Source organism: Phalacrocorax carbo, chromosome 3 (genome assembly GCF_963921805.1).
Source record: "Phalacrocorax carbo chromosome 3, bPhaCar2.1, whole genome shotgun sequence".
NCBI classification, from domain to species: Eukaryota; Metazoa; Chordata; class Aves; order Suliformes; family Phalacrocoracidae; genus Phalacrocorax; species Phalacrocorax carbo.
This window is the reverse complement of record NC_087515.1, coordinates 40525957-40548429: the sequence shown is the minus strand read 5'-3', so window position 1 is coordinate 40548429 and position 22473 is coordinate 40525957. Positions and strand designations below refer to the sequence as shown.

Here is a 22473-nt window from a genome sequence, read left to right as displayed (position 1 = left end):
GCCAGACAAAGGGGACGGGAGCACCCCCACAGCCACCCGCGGGTGTGGGGGGCGGACGTGCTGCGGGGGGGGGGTGTGCGCGGAGGGCCGGGGGTGGTGTGCGCGGTGTATCCTACCCCGCGAGGCGGGAGCGCGTCGCTGCGCGGCCGCGGTACGAACGGCGCGCCCCCCTGCGCCGGTGGCGGAGTTGCTGCCGCCCAGCGCATTGTGTAAGACGCGACCTGTTATGGCCACCACTACTTCCGGGTTCCCGCAGTCTGCTCCAGCCCGGCGCTGCGCTGCGCTCGCCGCGGCGGCGGCGGCGGCGGACACCCGGCAGCAGCGCGGCCCGCGGCGGCGGCGGCGGCGGCGCCTCCCCCCCCCTCCCTCCCTCCCCTCCCCCCCCGCCCCCCTCCCCGCCGCCCTTCCTCCCCGCGCCCGCGCCCGGCCCGCCTCCGCCTCCGCCAGCCTCGCCCGGCGGCCGCGCAGGGGCAGAGCGAGCCGGCGCCGGCGAGGAATTAGGAGCGATCCGAGGAGGAGCGAAAAAAACCCCCCATCATCATCATCATCATCATAATAACCATAATAAAAGGAGAGCCGGCGCGTTAGCGAGCCTTTTTAATTTTTAATTTTTCCCCCTCCTCTTCCTCCTCCCTCCTCCTCGATTTTTAATTTTTAAAATTTTTTTAATACATTTTTTTTTGGGTGAGTGCGCTCGAAAATTAACATTTGAGGTGTCCTGCGCGGTGGGAGCACACGCAGCGGATCATCATCAGTCATTCACCACCTTGACAACCTCGCCTGTGATTGACAGCCGGAGTGGCAAAAAGCCATGAGACTTGGTAGTTGGGTTTGAGGGGCACTTTAAAAAAAAAAAAAAAAAGAGAGAAAAAAAAAACACCCTGATTTGGGGAAAGGATATTTGCTTTCGCCCCGCTGCTGTCTTGGAAACGAGAGGGGAGAGAGAGAGAGAGAGACAGGGAGAGAGGAAAGAAAGAAAGAAAAAAGAAGGAAGGAAGGAGGGAGAGTTGATTTTTTTTTTTCTTCTAATTTTTTTTCCTCCTTTTTTAATGCTGAGTTACCGTATCGCTTCGCTGAGATCCAGCAAGCCGAAGATTTTACTCGATTGCTTTCATTGCTGGCGACGCTAAGGGATTTTTGCATTTTTTTGGGGGGTGAGGGGGGGGGAAACTTCGCGTTTCTTTCTTTTCGCACTGGCCTTAAAGAGGATATATTAGAAGTTGAAGTAGGAAGGGAGCAAGCAGGCCGATGGCGCAAAGGGTACGTATTAAAAAAAAAATTGGATTTCAAATGTGAAATAATTTTGAAACGTGGCTGACAGAGACGCTGCGAAAAAAGTTTCTTTTTCTCCCCCTCACCCCACCCCCCCCCCCTTCTCTGGAGCAGGGGCACAAAGCGGTGTCCTGGAGCGGGAGGATTTATCAGTTGTAGGCTTAAAACCTGTATATATATATTGCTATTTTCTCGATTCTTTTCTTCCCCATCCCGGATCTCTGACGAAATAGGCAAGCTTTCTATACATTAATGACATGCAGGCATGTAAGTGAGTATGTCCGAGCCTCTGTATTTGTTGGGTTTGCAGCTCTAGTCCTACCAATGTCTTTTTTAAAGTCACCAGTGCTTGAAATATTGGAATGTGTGCGTGTCTCGGAGAGTTTTGCTGTGTTGGAGATGATATACCGCTTCACTTGCCGAAGAGAACTTCGAGCTGGGAGCAAACACAACTTTTTTTTTCTTTTTCCCTCCTTCCCCCCCCCTCCTTTTTTTATATTCAGTCGGAAAAGGTGCAGTGCAGTGGGCAAGAAAGAAATAAAGAAAAAAAGCTCTTTTAAAAACAAAGTCACTTTAATTTGAATTAGAGGTTACCAGCATGCACTGCCATGTGTATTGTTGTTTCTATTTTGGATGCGATCTCCTTTTTTTTCCTTCCAACTACCCTCTAAATTGAAGTTGTATTTTCTTTTTTTTTTTTGGGGGGGGGAAGGAAAAAATCAGCCGGAGTCGGGTGAGGAGGGAATTTGGGGAAGGGGAAAAGCCCTGGAAATAAGTTTTCTTGCCTAATTTGCCTGTCGCCCCTCCGGGTGCCGGTTGGGAAAGAAAGTTCCTCTGCTGACAACTTGCCTTTTACTCTGTCGGTCCAAGCAAGTGTCAGGGATCTTTAAAAGTGTTTATTCACACCTTCGCTTTTAATAGATGAAAAGTGGCCGTTTCCCCCGCTGCCTGGGAACCGCGGTAGCTTTCACTCCTTAATCTTTAACAAAGAAAACCCTTTTAAAAAAAAAAAAAAGTCATTCCCAAAATCCCGAGAGCCCGGGAAGCGTTTCCAGCCTTTCGGCTTTAAAAAGTGCGTTCGCGTAGAATTGCTGGAAACCCCAAAATCGCTCTTTTTAATCTTTTTTTTTTTTAATCTTTTTTGTTTTCTTTCTTTCTTTCCTTTTTTTTTTTTTTTTTTTTTTTTTTTTGCCGCTGCTTAACTTTTTGCATCCTGGCAGGGATAGGTACCTGCCTTCTCAGCGGGAAAAGTTTAGCGGAGGGAGGCTCGGGCTTCGCGAACCGCTTCTTTTCAGCAGGGGGGCTTTGGGAGCTGTTGGGATGGGGATTTTTTTTTTCCCCTTCCCCCTTTTTTATTATTATTACTGTTATTGCTGTTTATCATCACGATGGCCTCCCCTGCGCCCCGGTCCGGGAGGGTCTCGGCCCAGCCCGGCCCGGCCCCGCTGCTCCCGGGCCCGAGGCGCCGTTTCCCTCCCGGGCCCGGCGGCTGCAGCCGCAGCTGGACGGGGCGGGGGCAGAACCGGCGGCGCCGAGCCCGGGCGCACCCCGGGGTCGGGGGGTGTGTGCGTGGGGAAGCGGCTGCTCCCCGCGGGTGGGTGTGAGGGGGGACGGGACACGGACACGGGTGCGGGGCTGCTGCCGGGGGCGCTGCCCCCCCCCGCCCGCCGCGCCCCCCCTGACGCTTGTCCACTCTCTCTGCCCCGCAGTACGACGAGCTGCCCCACTACGGCGGCATGGAGGGGGTGGGCATCCCCACCACCATGTACGGGGACCCCCACGGCGCCCGCCCCATGCAGCCCGTCCACCACCTCAACCACGGGCCGCCGCTCCACTCGCACCAGTATCCGCACGCCGCCCACGCCAACGCCATGCCCCCCGCCATGGGCGCCTCCGTCAACGACGCCCTCAAGAGAGATAAAGATGCCATCTACGGGTAGGTGCCGCCTGAGGCTCCGCGCCCGCGTAACATGCGCGAGATGGGCCGTGGGGTGCGCGCATCCCTGCGCGGGATGGGCACGAGGAAGGGCGGGCCGGGGAGCGCTGCGCGGGAAGGGGGGCCGCGTTCGTGATTTTTGGGTTTTTACTGTTATTTTTTTAAAAGGGGGGAGAGAGAGGGCTGGGGCCCCCCTGGCACAAGGAGCCGCGTGGGGCTGCAGAAAATAGGAGCTTGCTGGAAGAGCAGCAGGCATCACCGCGGGGAGGAGGAGGAGGACGAGGAAGAGGAGGAAAAGGAGGAAAATAATCCCAGTGCACAACCTGCGCGGGGTGGTAAATCTCCACACGGAGTTTGGAGCTTTTCGCCCAACTTTCCACCTTGCTCGTCTCTCCTTATGCTATTGAAAGAGAAAAACCACAGAGCTGCTTCTCTCAACTCTTTTACTTTTTTTTTAAATTCTCCTTTTTAATTTTTAATTTTTTTAACTTTTTATCTGACAGCATTGAACACTTCTCAATGCGGCAACTTGCAAAGGAGTTTCTAGGCCGTTGCGATGGGAGCTGATGGGTTCCGTGGGGCGGCAGATGCTTTTAAAATGCATCTGCCCATCTTGAGTTGGAGGGGAAGTTTTAGATCCTTTTAAAATCGCTCTCCAAACAGTGAGGGGAAGGGAAAGGGAGAAAAAAAAAAAAAAAAAGAAAATCACGTCATTCGGGTTCTTTATCGGTTTATCAGAAATCTGTAGGGTTGGTTAGAACTCAGTGGTATATGTTACCCGGAATAATAATAAAAATAATAATAATAATAATAAAGAAAGTATGAAGCCCTGGAAAAAAAAACCTCCCTGTTATAAATATACATATATATGTGTGTGTGTGTGCCCACGCTTATTTATTTATTTAAATTATTAAACGGCCGAGGGAGCCAGATGCACACGCAGCCTTTCTCCCAGGGAGGCTTTTAAAGCTGGGAGAGCCCAAAAGCACCTGGTTCCCCCCGCGGGTCGGGGCTGCAGAGCTCCGGGGGGGCGGCGGGCGGGCAGGCAGTGAGGCATCGGGCAGGCAGCCTGGCTGGCCAGCGCCTGCCGATGGGTCGGCGTGTTTGGGGGTGGGTGGCTTTGGGGGGCTTTTTTTAGTTTTTCATTTGGATGACGGTTGTTTCTTTTTGCTTGCTTGTTTTTCTGGGATTTGGGGGTTTTTGTTTTTCCCTTTGCTCCTGGCAAGACCTCCAGCAGAAATTGGGAATTAAAAGCATGAAAGCAGAAGTGTACATCCAGAAATTTTAATTTATTAATTATTTTTTCCTGAAGACAAGAAAAGTTAATTCAAAATGGCTGCTGGAACTGGCTTGGGTTTTATTCTTAGCTTGTCCTAAAGTTGCATTAACAATATCTGGGGCCAGATAATGCTGAAAGGCCGGGGTGGTATGGGGCTGCCGGCTGCGGGCAGGGGCCGGGACGCTGCGGGAGGCGGCGGGGGGTGCTGGAGCCCCCCTCGGCGGGTGCCCCCCTCCCCAATCACGCTGCTGCGGGACTAACTGTTGTTGTGTTTGGGTTTTTTTTTGTTTCGTTATGATATTTTTTTCCCCCCCTCTGTGTGTGTGACTATTGTATTTTCTTTCAGACACCCCCTGTTCCCTCTTTTAGCACTGATTTTTGAGAAATGTGAATTAGCTACATGCACACCCAGGGAGCCCGGGGTAGCGGGAGGCGATGTTTGCTCCTCTGAGTCTTTCAATGAAGACATAGCAGTGTTCGCCAAACAGGTCAGCAAAACCGGGTTGAAACAGTAAAAGAAAAAAAAAAAAAGAGGGGAAAAAAATTCCTAACGAGAAAAACAAGTCTCTTGTGGAGATAAAGATGCGCGTTTCCCCCCTCCCCCCCCCCTTACTGCAAGAGGCAAAAAAATCCAAAACAAAACCCACCCCAAAACCCACCCAAAAACCCCAACCAACCAACCAACCAAAAAAATGATGGGGAAATGTGGGCGTTGAGCACCCCTCAAAAGACCCGAAGGACTTGAAGCGGTCTGTGCCCAGGCGGGAGTTCGCTGCGCGGCTCGGGGAGCTGGGCCGGGGCTCTGCCCGTGAAGCGGCTCTAGAGGTGTTTTTCAGTGTATTTGATTCACTTGTTCAAGTGTTTGGCTGATGTACTAAATCCAGCAGTCAGGGCTTTGCACGGAAGGTTACATAATGGACCCGACAGTGTAATGAAGCAAGAAATATTAACGTCTGCTTTTTCTGCTTCCATATTTCAAATCTTTTTTATTATTTCCCCCCCCCCCCCTTTTCCTCCCCTTTCTTATATTTAGATCCGAGCAGAGAAACCCCTCTTTTCCTCTAATCCTGAACTGGATAACTTGGTAAGAGTTAACAACACTTCTTCCTCTCCCCACCCCCCACCCCGCCACCCTCCCTTCCCTTCCCATTTATTTATTTATTAAACTTCTCTGCCTTCTGGAGAGGTGGTTTGGTGGTGCAAATTGACAATTTCTCAGGTGGATTTTTTTTTTTAATTCTTATGACGATGATTTTTAGAATTACAAGTAAATACGGTGCGGTAATTGTGTGGAAGTAACTAAAACCCCCATAAGGATATCTCTAAAGAAAGCCCCATCCAAGGGGGAGCTTGCGGGCTCCATGGTGAGCTCGCCTGCCCAAGAGGAGCGTGGATTTATCCATACTGCAGTCAGCCCATCCACGTACCTTTTAAGCAGCTCGATGGCAAACGTAGAGGATTGCTGTGGCTGGAGATGCACCATTGGCTAACCCACCAAAAATGAGGTCTTTAAATGAGGTCTTTTCTCTCTTTCTTTCTTTTTTTTTTTTATTTTTTTCCCTTAAGGATAAACAAATCTTTTGCCTCCGCTGTAGGAGTCTTGCTCCGGCTTTCGCGAAGCGCGGAGCCAGCAATGGTGTTTAGAGGTTTGTTGGTTGTTTTTTTTTTAAAGAAATGTTTATGATCCGTATAATTTAGTTGCTTCGTTGCAATAGGGATTTTTTTTTTTTTGGTTAACTCTAGATCGCTTCTCGTTAAACAGCACACAAAGCCACCGCTATTAAGTTTTAGTGTTATTGCCATAAATCAAAACAACTTTTTATTTACTACTAGAGAAAAGTCAAGCTACGAAGTGCGGCAGGGGCGGCTGTGGGAAATATCCCCAAATCCAGGAATGAAATAAATACTCGTGTTGTTTGTATCTTTGCAGATGATTCAAGCCATACAAGTATTAAGGTTTCATCTGTTGGAATTAGAGAAGGTAATTTTTGTGTGTGTCTCTCTCTTTCTTCCTCCTCCGGTTCAGTACTGCTGAAGTTCAGGCTTCTGGTAAATTTGCATAAATGTCTTTCTTTCTGGTAATTAGTGTCAAGACCAATCTTGGCGTCCATTTCTCTTCGCAGTTTAATTACAATTTCAGCCTCTAAAACGGGGCTTTCGAACGCCCAGGCCTTGTGTTCATTGTAATACTTTGCTGGCTTTGTATAAATAGTTGCAGTTCTGTGGTGCCGCAGATGAGACTCGCGATGGTTGGTTCAGCCAAACCCCTGAAATCATTTTTTTTTTCCCCCTCCCCCCCCCCAAAAAAGTATTTTTTTCGTGGTGGTGGCAAGGAAGAGGCTTTGGTTGCAGTTAGTTGGAATGGGGATTTTTTTTTTTTTTTTTTTGTAAGAGCCATCTGCAGGTCAGGCTCAGGGCACGGATTGTCCTGTAACATTTCGCAGAGACAAAGCAGAGTTGATAGTTGTGTCTGTCTCTTGTTCCTGGGAATATTGTACACCTCCGAGCAGAAGAAAGAGATTGCAGCCTAAATGCACGGGGGTTTTTTTTGCTGGCTATTTCAGAAATCTTAGGAGGGAGAATGCTAATTTCTAAGAAAGGCGGTGTCATCTGAGCTCACGTTAAATTGGAAGTGTGGTCTGGTTTCCTGAGGATTTTTTACGTGTCATTGATAGCTGGCCTAGAAGAGAATTCCCTTTCTCCTAAAAATAAACATTTTGAGAGGTTTTTAAATAGTTGAAAAGTTTCTCAGGAGCCTCAGCCACTTTATCTAACCGTAACTGGCAGGTTGTTCTCGCTGTACCTGAAATGTGTTAAAATCTGCCCATTAATAGAGGCAGCTCAGGTACAAGTCTATCAGAGCGACTGGGGATTTCAAGGCATGGATGCCTATAATGTATTTCAGCCCAGTGCATCGGGATTTTTTTTTTTTAATCCTTTTTTCTGTCCTCATACCCCTTTGGAAAGGGTTTATGATGAAATAACTGGATGAAATTAAATAGTTTACCTTAAATGTCACCCATGCAGGTCACCTCTCTAATGGCCACAGCTCTGGGAGCAGATGAATTTAACACGGGTGTTGAATATGTTGTAGCCTGTGAATCATCTTGTCACTGTCAATTTTCTGGGATATCTCTATTTTGCGAGAAAAGAAAGTTATTCCTAATTCTGGATGCGTCTAGAGGTCTCGGGGGGATAATTGCAGTGTGTTTCCCCTATTTAGGACTTTTGATGTCACAGGGGTGAAGGGGGGAGACTGGTTGCACTTGTCAATTGTACTTATGTATTCCTGATTATATTTTCTTCCTTCCCCCTTTTTTTTCTTTTCCTCTTTTTTTTTCTTTTTTTTTCTTTTTTTAACCTCTGTCATAATGTAGGTACACGAATTATGTGACAATTTCTGCCACCGGTATATTAGCTGTTTGAAAGGAAAAATGCCTATCGATTTGGTCATAGACGATAGAGAGGGCGGATCAAAATCGGACAGTGAAGACATAACAAGATCAGCAAATCTAACAGATCAGGTATGATCTCGCCAATACCGCACACGCTAAAATTTGTATGCAGATCGCTTGCTGGGTCACTACGCCTCCTTTTATTATTTGCATATGATTAAGTCCCTTTTAGATAAATTTCCATCGAAATGAAAATTTTTGAATAATGTGGCTATTATTGCTTCATTAAGGCTTGCTCCCGGATTCGACCTGGCGAGATGAGCTTGTAAAAGCGGCGCCTGCAAACTCGACCTGTTTCTTGTCGCTTTTAATTTTTGTCTTTATTTTATTTACCCTTTACAATAATAGAAGTGGTATCCGTGAATCACTGGCTTCTTGGTGGCTTAGGAAAGGAATGGCTGGAGCCATTTAGCAAAATAAGAATAAAATCCAAGATAGGTGGTCCGGGGAAGACAGAGAGGGTTTGAAATCTAGCAAATACTGGCTATTTTCTTCCCGTCTCTACGGTTCATTAGTCCGTCTTGTCAGTTTTCCTTGGCCGAATGCTTTTAGACTTCAGTGAACATTGCTTTGTGCACGCCTGCCTGCTGCAAACGCACCCATTTTATTTTACTTAATAGAAAAAAAAAGCAGGAGAAAATAAAACGGGTTTTAAAACCCAGGTTTTAAATTATTTTCCTTGATCTTTCAAGTTTTTAACCCTCTCTCTAAAAAAAGAAAAAAAACAGAAACAAACAAAAACCCAAAACCAAGCCAGCAATGCTTTGCGTGGCTTTGATGGTCCAGGTTTTGTCTGGGATGGTTCAAACCTTAATGCCGGTGGTAGCTGATGTGGGAAATAGGGATGACTTGGGAAAGCTGGCTTTCCCCTCTCCCCTCCCCTTCTCCTGTGTCCCCTCTGCTCAGCTCGGACTGGGATTCTTGCCTTGTAGTGGGAGTGTTTGGGGCTAGTTCAAGCGATCCCAGAGCTAAATTAAGCTTCTAGATGATGGAAGAGGCTGAGATTTGGCTTTTTTTTTTCCCCCTCGAGTTCGGTAAAACTGCAGGGGTTTCCTGGTCGGCTTGCTTTTTCTCAGCTGAGGGGCAGCAGCGCGTTGGCTGTGGAGAGGGGACCCTAGACAAAAAAAAAACCAAAACCCCAACACAACAAAAAAACCAACCCCCCAAAAAAAAACCCAAAAAAATCCCTGCCTAAAAACCCCAAGTTATTTCTTCTTTACGACCAGCTTCGTAAATGCAGTCTTAGGAGCAATCAGCTCCCGACTCTGGAGGTTTCCTTTTGTTCAAGCAAGGCGCAGTCAAGCAGACAGGAGTTTCCTCAGCCGCTTTGCCATTATTACCAGCACTGTCAGCCAGGAGTTATTTTATAGATTACCGACATAAAGGTGCATTGCATTGCAGCGTGGGCAGTATCTTAAATATTTTCTCCCCTCTGCCAAAGGCTATTGGGCTGCTGGGAGCGCTGTGACAGGGAGAGACAGGCTGGAAGGAAGGCATCAACTTTTGAAAAGGGGTTTATGTCCACATAGTGGGTTCCCTCCCTCCCCAGTTTTGCTGCGAAGGGCAAAAAGCATCGCGGGGCGGGCGGAGGGTGGCGCGGCAGGGAGGTGCCCGGCGAGCCGGGGCCGGGGAGGATGCTCCCGGGGCCGGGGAGGATGCTCCCGGGGCCGGGGAGGATGCTCCCGGGGCCGGGGAGGATGCTCCCGGGGCCGGGGAGGATGCTCCCGGGGGCAGCGGTGGCCCCGCGCAGCGCCCTAAAGCGAGGAGAGCCCTACAGCGAGGGTCGGGCTGGGGGAAGTGCGGCTCGCTGCTGTTGAATAAAAATTGTAATCCAACAAGTCTAACTAGAAAATGGGTTTCTAAAAGCTCTGGAGTGCTGGGTACATAAAGCTATTTGAGCAAATTACAAGAATCGCTCAGGGGCACGAATGAAATCAACACTTTAATTGCCTCCAAAATGAAGATTTATACCCCATTTTCCCAACGAATCATTATTTTATTAAAGTGAAAGCTAAAGAAATGAAGCTATAGTTTGGGGGGAAGGGGGTCGCGCGTGTGTGGATGCGTGTGTCCCCTTTTTCGCCCGGAGCGCAGGCGTTGCGCGCCCGGCGCCGGCCCCGGCCCCTCGCGCGGGTCCGGCAGCGCAGCGCCGCGGGGCTCAGCCCCGCAGCTGGCGCAGCGCCCGGGCGGTCTGGCGTTCCCACCCCTCCCGGGGCTGCCCCCCTCCTGGCCGGGCAGGGGTGCGCAGAGCCCTGCCGCTGCCCCTCCGCATCCGCGGAGCGGCGGAGGGGAGCGGGGCTGGGCTTTCCCCGGCGAAGGGAAAATGCGCAAAAATGCGCTTCCTCACTCCCCCCCCCAAGCCCGGCCGGTGAGGCGGCGGATAAAATCCGCGGAAGGCGTGCGGAGCAAGGGGGGCCGCGGAGGTTGCCCGGGGGTGGGCTGCGCGTTTGCGAAGGATGCGCGGCCGCCCGCCCGCGTCCCCGGTGGACTCCGGTGGGTGCCGGCTTCGGGGCCGGCTGCGTCTGGGCCCTCATGGTTAAGTAACAAGGTGCTGAGCGCTTATCGGTGGGGCGGCTGAAGAGGCTGTACCTCCGCGGGGAGCATTTTGCGCGGGCGCGCAGGGCAGGGCGGCGGGTGCTGGGCGCGGTGGCTCCCCTGTAGCCTGCCCACGGCTCCGCTTCCGAGAGTAGGAGCGGAGTAAGTATGTAAAAGCTTTTATTATGGATTTAATTACTTTTTCTTATATCGTGGTAGTAAAGGTTACAGTTAACAGGGTTGTTTTGTTTTCGTTGGGTTTTTGTTTTGTTTTTAATTTATTGGTTTCCCCTTATTTCTTCTTTCCTTCTAGGCCCCTTAGTGCCAATGCCTTTAAGTCCCCCGGTTAATGGAAAGCAATGACACTAATGCTAGATTTTGCAAAGTAAAGCCCCATAACACTAACCATTGTTCAGTGATTTAACTAGCTCAGTGGCAATAGGTCACTAAAATAGCATCCTTCTCCCACGGGCACGACCCCGCTGCCTGCCAGGGTGGGACCTGCAGAGTTGTTGTTTACCATTACAGCTCCAGAAGTAAAAGCAAGGAGTTTGGGGGGGTTTGCTGGGGATAATTGAACTCCAGACCAACCAGGCCCCGAGACTTTAAAAGCCCTAGCTGAAGGATTGAGCCTACCCTCAAAGTTTCAAAATAAACCTTTTTTAATCATTAGCTTTTCAAACATTTGCGTGTTTAAAATTTCAAATGTTTGTCGGGGCCCAGAAAGATTTAAAACACAGCTGTTGCATGATGTGGCTGGGAAAACTCCCTCCCATAGAAAAACCCCAAAGACTGTCTGTAGTCAGATAGTAGGAATCCAGTTTCTTAGGTGATGCGGAGCTGTTTTCTTGAAGCCACATCACCTTGGCACCCAGGTGCTCTAGTCCAAACTGTAAAATTCCCCTACAAGAGCGTGTCTACAGAAAGCCTTTAGAAAGCCCTTTAAGGAAAACATGTTATAAAGTAGCCACCATATTTAAATGAAGTGCTTTAGCAGCATAAGATAGATTTTTATAGAGACAAAACAGTATTTTTGTACGTAAAATAAACTTGTTGAGCAAATCCACAGTAGTATTACTTGACAAAAATTATAATTTAATAATACACAAGGCAATTACGTGTGCATAAACTTTTAAAGGCGAATCGGCAAAGAGCCAAATTCCTATAGGGTCTAGGAGGGAAATGATCAAAAAATGAACATGAAATAAGACTTCCTGTAAGAAGGTCCATAATTCAACATTATTTGACTCCACTGTCAGGGAAATTGTTGAAGGATAGTAAACTGATACTAGAGTCTCAGTCATTTTTGTTACAGTCTTAAATGTTTGCAACTGTGGTGTTTTAGATGGCCCTTCTTGGATGATAGTATATCATGTATATATATGCATATAATAAAGCAGCACTTCTATTTATGTTGCAATAGATTTTTTTTTAATGCGCTCAGTTGCAGAGTTTCTCCAAACAAAATGTGGATAGACAGCAGCTTTTTTTAAAATTGAAAAATTACTTAAAATGTATTCTTTAGAAAGAAAGAATCATAAACTGGAAGACAATACATAGTGTATCAGAAACTGAATGGGTTGTTTAAGGCATCGACCAATTATGACTAGACTAACTTTCCCAAATACTTCAAATGTATTAGTTATGCCTTGCAACCAATACAAAAATAATGCTCTGGGGTAAAAAAAAAAACAACTGAGAAATATTATTTCACTTGGGGACTTCTTCGCAAGTATTTTCGAAGCATGTATGATTTTAAGTGGGGGGAAATACGAACATTACTGCCTTCAGTATATGTGCTCCTGTATTGGAGGAACAGGCATCAAAATAATAGATGTGATGCAGAGGGTGCAAGGTAGAATTGATTCTGCATAATGTAAGAGTTATGGTGAAGTAGGACTCCGAGGAGGACCAATAAAATAACATTTACAAGACTCAAAATTTAATTTTCTTCCTCTGACTTCATGCCACCTTGAGCCAGTGCCTCCTTTTGTCTGTTCGTTTTGGGGTAATTTTTTTTTGCTGTGATATTTAGGAGCCGTTGCCGTGCCTGAGTTTGGCAGACTATTTAATGTAAAGATAGAACACTTCAATTTACATTCTGGACCTGTTGTCACCCAAAACACTGTGGCTGAAATTGTATTAGCAAAATCAGGTTTGCTTTGCTCTCCATTTCTTTAAGCAAGTAAATATATTGTTAAGTAGATATGAGACTGAGTATATTTTCTTTAATTTATTATTTCATTTCAATTCAATATTCATTGTTTTTGCTTTTTGGAGTTTTAAAAAAATCATTCAAGAGCCCCGACGTAGCCATTCTTACAGCTGGGTATAATATTTGGTGCCTTCCTTAAGTTGCGTGCTCGGGCCTAACTTCCGGGTGAAGTTTTTCAAAATGAAGTTAACTTTTGTTGCAAATGATAGTTTTAATTTCCCAATTTTTTGCATCCTTTCCAATATGAAACTTGACAGAGCTGAGTTTAAACCCCAGCTAACCCTGGAATTCACCCCAAACGCTTGCAAGCATATCCCAAGGCATTCGCATAAGCGGGAGCTCACAGTGTCTTTGCTTTAGGGACAACAGCTTGTTATTTTGCCGCAACTTGGAGGTTCACAAGGAAGTTGTGAAAAAATGACTTTTACCTTAAATTTAACCTTTATGCCTGAGTCTTATGTTTGAGTCTTCCGTGGCTGCTCATCCACAGGTAGCAGGAAAAGTAATGGGCTCTGCACGCGGAAGGGTTACTGCAGCCCAGAGTGGGCAATGTTAGCACTTAAAAAATCAGATTATATCGAACTCAATCAAAATGAGTAAGCGTAGGTCATGCTGATAAATACTGCTTCAAAAAGCAGTGAAAATCCAGGACAGCTTCTTTAAATTAGGGAATCTCTTTTTTTTTTCTTGTTGTTGTTTTGCATTTCTGCGTTTGGTGTTTTTTTTCTTCAGTCACATGAGCGTGCAGTTAGGAGCTATCTTGTGTAATCTAAACAAATTTAAGAAAATGAAAAGGAGGGTTGTTTCTGGAAGGTTTTTTGAAGGTTTCTGGAATTGTTCCTTGGCAGGGGTTGTGTGGGAGAAGGGGAGACCGGGGTGTGCTGCAATGTCACCTCGTGTCCTCGGTGTGTTACCTCCCTCTCTTGATGGTCGGTTGCTTGGAGCAGGCTTTGACTCGCACAGCAAATTTGGAAATTAGTGTTTATATTTGGTTTTTTTCCTGCAGTCGCAGCAATATTTGGGGAGGGTAACTCTAACAGAGCGCACATTTTGTGTTTTGTCTTGTTTGAGTGTATTTCTATCCCTGATTAAGCCCCATACTAACCCTGCTGATATTCCGTAACATGACTTACAGACAACTTGCTGGCTATCGGTTCAGCTCCTCTTCGGTGTGCTTAGCACGGTTACCCTTTCCCTTTGACTACCTTCAGAAAAACAGACATGTAACCTAGCCTCAGAGCTTAGGTGAGAACAGAATCCCTGCAGGCCGGTGTCCTTGGGACTCCTTTTTTTAATTTACGTGAGATCCCTGGAAAGCTTCAGCCCCTCTGCAGTGGTGGCAGGAGTCTGGTCCCTGTTAGCAAGGGGGCTGCTGGCATGGGGGATCCCCATCACCTCCACAGGCTCAATGCCTTGAGTTGCCTTGCTGGTTGTGGCTTCATTTGTTTATTTTTGGGTGTATATATCTGAGAGGTAAAGAACAATGCTGAGATTTCAGGCTTACGTGGGTCGTTGTGCGTACCAAAGGCAATAGCACAGGCGGTGAGTGCTTTCTGGGGCTTAATGGATTTTGGAAGAGGGGGTTTGAGATTCATCAGTAGATAGATGTCTGGGCAAATGCTGAAAATTTAAACATTGGTGAGGTGAATTTAAAAAAATCTGAGTTTGTCCTGAAAACAAAAGGCCTGTTTGCAATTAAAAAAAAAAAAAATATTTAAAAGTTGTATTACAGAGACTGCCATTTCCTTGCTGACTTGCAGGGCAAGGGGAAGGTGGGACAGAAAGAAATTAATTTGTGCCTAAATTTGGACGGTTTTACTTTTGCTGGCGGCAGAACAGGCTGCTGAAATTCATGGTGCCTTCTTGTTTTGCAAGTGGCTTCTTGTTTTGCAAGTATCTTCAAATCCAGGCCAGGCACCCCGTTGAAGAAGTGTTTGTTTTTCCCCCCGTCGTAGGTTACACATTAGTTATCCATGAGTTTTGGGGATCAATAAAGGGATAACTGTGAAAGGCAATGGCCCATAATGCGCAGGGAGTGAGATAGGTTGATCTAATGGTTCCTGCCTGGCCTCAGAACTCGATGAATCTCTGGGTTTGTCCACACAAGGACACTCAGGAGAGGTAAGACAAATTGATTGGGTGTAAAATTAAAGTGCATTAGTTAAAGTGCATTGCACTATTGTGTGGATGCTCTCATTCAGAAGTAAAGTGGCCTTAGTTCACTTTAGCCTAATCCCCTTTGGAGTAGGCCACTTTTCTTTTGAATGAGAACATCCACATTAACTTTTAGTTAATTCGTCTTTCTCGAGCGTCCTGGCGGCCTTGTGTCCGCTGCTCTGGAGAGTTTCGGCCAGCCAGGCGCAGGCTCCCCACCAGCTTTAGGTAAGCCTTTCATTAGGCATATTCGTCTCCTCAGCGGCACTTAACCACTGGCGTTCATCATCGTCCCAGCTGGGGCTGCAGAGAGCAGGCTGGCTCCGCACCCTCCTTGTTCTGCTCCTGCAGCTCAAGAGCAATATTGTTTTTAACACTGCCTGGGAAAAAAACAGAAAACTTTACGGTGCCAGGGATTTGGGGCTGGATTCAGCTGAGGTGGCACGGACAAGGGCTCAGCCGGGCTGTAAGGCAGAGGGAGAGCTGCCTGCACCCCGTCCAGGGTGGCTGCTGTTTGGGGGTCACATTTCTCAGGTGAATATGGCATTAAGCCCCCCGGTATCAATCCTCCTCCAGCTGGTAACCTGAATATTTTATTTTGTGATGGTGGTTTGCTGCCCTGACGCACTCCCTGTGTAGGTAGTTTCTTCCATGTTTGCTGATAAGCCAGTTTTTAAAGACAGCAAGGAAATCTAGATTAATTCTTTTCAGCTGATATTTCCAAACATAAAAGCAAGGATTGAAAATCAATTTGCAGGAGAATTAATTTACCTGGTGAAAAAAATAACGGTAAGATAGTTTTGGAGGCTGTTTTATATTCTTTCTTGGAGTTCGCTGAGCTTGGGTTTTTGTTAGAGGTGTTTTTGGGTGTCTTCCGGAGCTTATAAGTAACCTATTTATTTACTTTTTACTGGCTAAGCCATGTGTGCAAATGCTGCGCCGTGTCACACTCCTGCCATTGCCTGTTCCATTCATAATAAGATTTACAAGGCTTCCTGCATTAGTAAGCAATTTGCTATTGGAGCCTCTCCTAGAAATACAGAATTCTGTTTCACCAAAGTATTGTCTTTCCTCTTCAATCAGGGCCGAGGTGAGCTATTTTCTCAAGGACTCTCCAGGCATCTATATGATATTCCCACTTGTGCAGATGATCTCCAAAACTGCATTACTTACTCCTCTGTCCTGAAGGGCCATCGCAGTAAATTAAAATTCTCTTATTAGCGTCACCAGGCTTTGAATTTGGCCAGCTAATTTTATTTGCAGTTTGGCTTTTTCTTTTTTTTTTTTTTCACGTAAAGCAAATATGCATCCAGACCTTCTTTGCAGAAATAAACAGGCCAACAATAAGAGGGGTAATTCTTCATTTGCTTAAAAGAACTGCCTGTTTTAACTTCAGAAATACTGACCAAGACTAAAGCAACAGCTGATGCCATCACAGGCAGTGTACTGTATTCAAACAGCTGTACAAAATGAAAAGCTGCGGTATTAATCCTGCCATTCACAGTTTATTTAAGTTTTTCAAGCTCCTCTCATATGGGCATGGTATCAATGCCTAATTATGCCCCCATTAGGGTTACTAGGTCCTTAATACAGAAAATTATTGTATTTAAAATTTGGAAAGCTGCATCAATGTAATCAAAGATTCTTGCAGCTGGCACACGTTCAGGGAACGCAAACTTTAGCTTGTAATTTTCATTCATTTGGTCTTTAGGTTTTGGTCTGGTTTTGTTGTTACGGAGAAGGTCAGATCATCGCTGGTGTTTTTAACGCCGGCTTTAAATAGCTCCATTTAAGGCTGCTTAGCTCTCGGGAGGAGAGGGGAAGAGCAGATTAAAAACTCTGCGGCTTTGTCTGTCCCGTTTGCCAGTGTGCAGGGCTACGGCCATCTGTGCGAATAGGAATGGTAGAAACGAATGTCTGAAGCCTGGCACACAGAGAGTTTTTCCTCATCGGCATTTTACCCTGCACTGAACCAGGGCAAGCTCTGTCAGTGCAAGCTGTGGTTTATCTATGGATGTGAAAGTCTTGACCCCTCGCTTGGCTGTCCATGTGCTACCCATCACATTGGGGTGGGGTGGGGTGTGCAGAGGTGTCCCTGGTCTCAGGTGGGATATCACCTGCTTGCTGATGCTCAGCAGCAACCCGAGACGCATGCTGTCTCGCGTGCGTGGTGACTGCTTGCTGAGACTTGGCTTAATCTGTCGAGCTAAGTATTAACGGTGGCCAGCCCCTTGCTAGAAACCCTGCCGGGAGGACACAAATGCTGTACACTCAGTAGGTGGCACTTTGGTTTTAGGCTTGAATCAGTGCAGAGGACCCCTCTGCTCCTCGGGGTGCAGGCACAGGGATGCGCCATACCACGGTGGCCTTGGCCCCCAAGCTCGCTCACTCACCTCTGCACCACAGAGGTGCCTTGTGTAGGTAGAGTTGGCCAGATTTTTTGATGAGGGGAGTGTCCCTGTAGCTTGTAATTTATGAAATTCTCTTGTGTACTGTTGTGCAGTGTTACAGGGGAGTAGTTCTGCTGCATTCCAGATGCGGCTGTTTTTCGGTGATGGGTACAGCTGTGTCACTGCAAGGTTGTTTGAAGTCACAACTTGGCTCTCTGCTTTGCTGGTGCTCACGCAGGCTTTCTGAGCAGGGCTTGACATGAACAGGGGCGCCATGGCTGAGTGATGCTGCTGGGCATTCCCGTGGTGGGAAGGTGATGGGGATGGGGAGAGAAGCCTTTCAAGCACATGGGCGAGTTGGTGGCAGGCAGCTTCCCGTTTCTACCCGCTATTTGCAGGGCTGCTCAAGCTGAGGTGCCTGGTGTTTGCACGGATGCTCAGGACGAGATGCTGGGAGCATGCTGCCCATGCACACCAGAGGCAGTGTGGCCACCGTGCTCAAGCCGTTCCCGCCTTTGCCCCTCTCTGCCCGGTGGATTTTGTAGCTGTGTTACCCCAGGAGGCTTCTGGCCCTCCTCCCTGTTGCACAAATCAGTTTTATTAGCATGGCTTCCACCTACTAGGGAAGCGTTGTCATGCTTTCCCCATGTCCGTGAGGCCTGTGGCAGTGCTTTGAGGCACAGCTTTATGGAAAAAGTATGGTATGTATGGGTGCATCTTGCTAAATTTGTATAACACCTGTGAGGGATCTCTTTTTAATATTATTCCTTAAAGTGAGGGTGAGGGTATGGAGCATTAATTTTGTCCTTAAGCACATGTGTATGTCGAGCCAGGGTTTGGTCCACAGTGACAAGTGTTTGAGAGATCCTTTGGGTGAGAACTGATGCAGCGATGCTGGAGGGGCAGGGGTGAGGAATGCTGCTCTGCTGACGGCACAAGGCAGGAGAGGAGATGCCGGTGCTCTTCCCAGGTCTGTCACTGAGGTTTTGGGGCAAGACAGTCAGTTGCTTGTGAGCTGAGATTTTCTACTTCTCCCTTGTCATCAGGTAGGGTTATTACCTTAATTTATATGTCATATAGTGATAGCAAGGTATAGGAGATATAGAAGAATAAGAAGTGATATGTTAAAGTAATTATTTCACTCTGTGGATACTTTAAAGAAAATAGTGTAAAGCGAAACATTTCTGTTTGGTGTCATGTGGAAGTACAACGCTGAACTGAAAGACTGACAGTGAAAGTTGCTTTTGGTGGCTTTGTGCTTTGGTTTTGGCCCCTTCTGCTATCTTCTGCATAATAACCACTTTTAAAATGTATTTAAAGGAGGGAGGGGATAAACTTAAACAGTGGATAGAGTAAGTAGCAATGCCACCAGTAACTTCTGCAGAAGGAGCTGTGGGGCTGACTGGAAGCATTTGCAGGGTGCTGGACAATCTGTCTGTCCTGAGGTCTGCCTGTCTGGAGGCATGGTTCCACATGGGGCCGTGCCACGAGCCCTGCACTGCTACCAGCCCTGCTGGGTACTCCAAAACCTCCCAGGGAGGCACAGCGAGGCCACACAGACTTCTCAGCCTGACTTTTTTGGGTGACTGGCAGCCAGACATGCTTCCAAGCCTTCCCTCAATGAGCGGGTGGAGGCGTCGGGGAGCCACGGCCACCTCAGCCTGGTGAACCACCCCTGGAGCTCGCCTTCCTCCGGCTCCCACAGCCCGCACTCAGTGTGTTTTGTGGCCGCCGGCTCGCTGGCATGTGGCTCGCAGGCCATTTGGCCGCCTCTGCCTTGCTGCAGATTCGGCTAGTTGTGAACCGGTAGAAAGTGGAAGAGCTGATCTGCAGAAGGGTTTGGCCATGAGCGCTGGAAAATGTGAATCATGGGGATTCCAGTTTTAAGCCTTCTGGAGATAACGGGCAGCACGTACCAGAGTGCGTGACTTGCAGAGCGCCTTAAAAACAAGGCGGCGCCCTCGAGATTAAGCAAACGCTTTATAATCAGGAACACATTTTATACCCAACGCAGCCTTTGCAGGTATCGCATCCATTCAGATGGAAAGGTGTAGCTGGAGTGAAGCTAATTATACCACAATTTAATTTTACTGTTGAACAACACTGCGAGGCGAGCGGGCTCTTGAATCCTGCTAACAATGTGCTGTAATCAAAATACGCTGACTCCGAATGGCGTCTGTTGTCAGTTAGCTAAAAAGACCATTTGATAGTTGTGACATACACTTGGCATTTTTACTTGCGATGGAGCTGAAATGAAGTATGGCTGTTGCAGAGTGAGGTCTGTGCTTGTGCCTTCCCTCCCCAAGAAGCCCTCGTTGGGCCAACAGGATGCTGGAAGTTGGAGCCTCCATCTAAGTGCATGTAAAAAAATTTGCAGCGGATGCCCTGATGAGTTAATTTTTAAAAATCCATAAGGGGAATGCTTAGAGATGTGTTTTTTGCTGTAAGTAAAGCCTCACTGTTTGCCTGAGCCCAGATGTTCAGGGTGAAGTGCAGATCTCTCCGAAACACCGACTCCTGCCGAGGCTGCCTGCTGGGCCCCTGGGTAGGGGGGCAGGGAGAGGGATGGGAGAGGTTGAGGGCTCCCTCTCACACCAAATCTGCCCGGGCAGGTCAAGTTCGGGACCTCAGCCAGCCATCTGAGAGCCTGCACCATCTCAGTCAGACCTGGGCATCTGGCAGATCCCATCTAAATGACTTTTAACACATAAATGCAATAAAAGGAAGGGATGGCAGACGCTCGTTTTCTGGCTAAGTGGCAACGCATTTTTCCTGTTTACACCTTTGGAAGAATCATTACATGAAATATTGAACAGGAAACTCTTATTTGTCTCTGACAGCCTTTTTCCTGGTCTAGAAAGATGTGGAAAATACTCCAGTCCTGAAAAATTCTGTAGGAGCCAAGGAGGACTAACACACCTCAAGGCATTGCACACCAGCCTTCAGGAGGTAGCGGTGCCATTTGGGGCCGACTTTGTGCGTGTTTGTGCCTGATATTAGACTTTAAAAAAACAACAAAGCTACGTGGAGCAGTGATTTTATCTACCCTAACAGTGAAGCTGTGTTTCCTTGTGTTGAGAAAGGGACGGGGATTAATGCTATCTAGCGATATGGCTCTTATCAGAGGGAGGAGACAGGTTTACAGTCCGGGGTTACTCTAAATAGAAAGTACTAGTCAATGTTTGTTGTGTGGGAGACAGAAACCCTGCATCACCATCAGCTGGCTCGGTTAACCTGGCTGGGCAGGCGGTGTTTACTGTTGAGCTGAGATGAAAAAAAAGAGGAATGGAGTAAGGTCAATCAAATGTAAGGCAGACTGTGATTGAGACCATTGCTGCTCAGGCTTCATGGGTGTCCCTAATGGCTACCACGTGCAGCAACCACCAATGCAAGAAGAAAACCTGAAGTCTAAACTTGCTCTTGCCCAAAAGAAGGTTGCTTTCCATTGCCAGAGGTGGTTTTGGGTAGCTCTGGAGTCCTCTCTCAGAGAGAAAAATCTGTCTGCTCACACTGCTTTCCCACAGAGAGGCTTTGAGTTGGTTCCCCAAGCACGGCAGGTTTGATTTCAGCATGTGCAGAAGGTGGTGTTGACTGTGCTTCCAGCAGAACACAGCCCAGGCTGGGGGAGTCTCTGCATAGCTGTGAACACACACACCCATGTGTACATAAATGTTTTTTTCAAAAGTCTTGCCGCTGCAGAACTGATGGGGCTTCGGTGCCTCCTGGAAAAGAAGAGCTGTGCTTTTTCCCCTTCCTTTTTGTCTGTATGTTCCACCCAGTCTGATGATATCCATTTCATTCTCCTTTATTTTTTGTGGTTTATGCTTGCTGCTTCTAATTATTCTTTTTCCTTTGGAAAGTGCTATCACCCTGTCCTTTTGCACTCATGTTTTCTTTTCCGTTCAGCCTGTTTAGGACCCTTGGGTCTTTTCCTCTCCTCTCCCTGCCATACCCTCTTCTCCTCTGTATTCTGAGGGTATGGGGCGGATCGGAAAGCTCTGCTGTGTAGAGATACTTCCGTGCGTACACAGCCAGTGTTGTGCTGCACAAAGATGTTAGCTCCTTCTCTGAACCTGGGTAGGCTCAACAATGAATTGCAATAGCAGGGCTAATGGAGAGCACCAGCGTTGCCTGGTGCATGTTGATTTGATGATCTTTGCACTGTGCAGTGTTAGTTGTGCCTCTGGTCCCTTCAGGTGGAATCCTGGCCTTGTGAAAATCAGTGGCAAAAGTCCTGTTTATTCTGGTTTCCCATCCTTTGAGGTATTTGCATTGATACCTGCTCTCATTTACTTTTATCTGTTTGTCTCAGAAACCATCCTATGTTGCATGCATAAAGACAGCTTGCATCTTATTTTTCCTATGCGGCTGTGAAGAGTCAGGGAAGAGTCTTACCCTCGTTTGAAATAAGGGGAAACTAAAGATAGAAAGCTTATGACTTTTCTGTGGCTAGGAGGGGAATCCAGGTCGGAGCCAAGACTTCTGCACAGAATTTCTTGATTCAATGGGCCCTGCTGCCTCTAATGCTGCAAAGGTTTCCATGTGTGGAAGAGTCGCTCTTGCTGTGCTGCTTAGTTGCAGTCGGAGTAATCGCCCGTCTGTAATTTCAACGACCTTATTTCTGTAGACTTGGAGCACCTCTTTTCCATCCAGACCTGATGTTCGTGTCTTTGTTGTTGCTGTATTAAAATTAATTCACCTTTGAATCGAAGTTGCATGAAGCAGATTATGGAAGAGTTATTGGTGCTGAAAAACATCTGTTTTGCAGCATTTTGAAGTTCCTGCATGTATCATTTATTCTGACCCCCTTGGTTTTGGTTGTATTGTGCATGATGTCCCCACATGGATTTGGCAGGCTGGGAGGTGGGGTTGCTGGCTGCCAGCTGGCAGCCTCGGTGAGCCCCGCGAGGAGGTGTTCAGATGGCAAAACCATGAGTGGGTCCTCTCAGAAAATCAGGGTAGTCATGGCCATGGATTTCATGGTCCCTGAAAGTCTGCGCTTGACAGAGATTGGAATAAATAATGTATGTATGTGGAATCTAGGAAATACGTGGCATTATATTTTTAACATTGTCAAAGCATATTTTCAGTCCTGCTTAACGATTTGTATTTTCCAAGGTTTTCTTCCCAATTAAGAGAAAACTGAAAAACTTTCTTTTACGCTGGATGGGGACCAGGCTACCTGAAGATTATTACTAGCCATGCCTTCCAGAAGTGAAGTGGGATAAGGCTTGTGG

The 22473-nt window shown here is 47.3% G+C and overlaps 1 protein-coding gene across 3 annotated transcripts in view; it reads left to right on the top strand.

Annotated features, from left to right (window-relative positions):
- The first annotated feature begins 257 nt into the window (after positions 1-257).
- Positions 258-22473, top strand: part of MEIS1 (Meis homeobox 1) — a 109590-nt gene continuing 87374 nt past the window's right edge. Inside the window, exons 1-6 of one of the 3 annotated variants that reach the window (XM_064446649.1) lie at positions 264-1260; positions 2982-3208; positions 4834-4975; positions 5521-5571; positions 6418-6468; positions 7865-8011. In XM_064446649.1, the coding sequence (XP_064302719.1) occupies positions 1249-1260; positions 2982-3208; positions 4834-4975; positions 5521-5571; positions 6418-6468; positions 7865-8011 (630 nt within the window). In that variant the 5' untranslated portion in view covers positions 264-1248. Of the gene's footprint in view, positions 1261-2981; positions 3209-4833; positions 4976-5520; positions 5572-6417; positions 6469-7864; positions 8012-22473 lie in introns of all 3 variants that reach the window. The other 2 variants (XM_064446651.1, XM_064446650.1) reach the window with 2 other exon arrangements.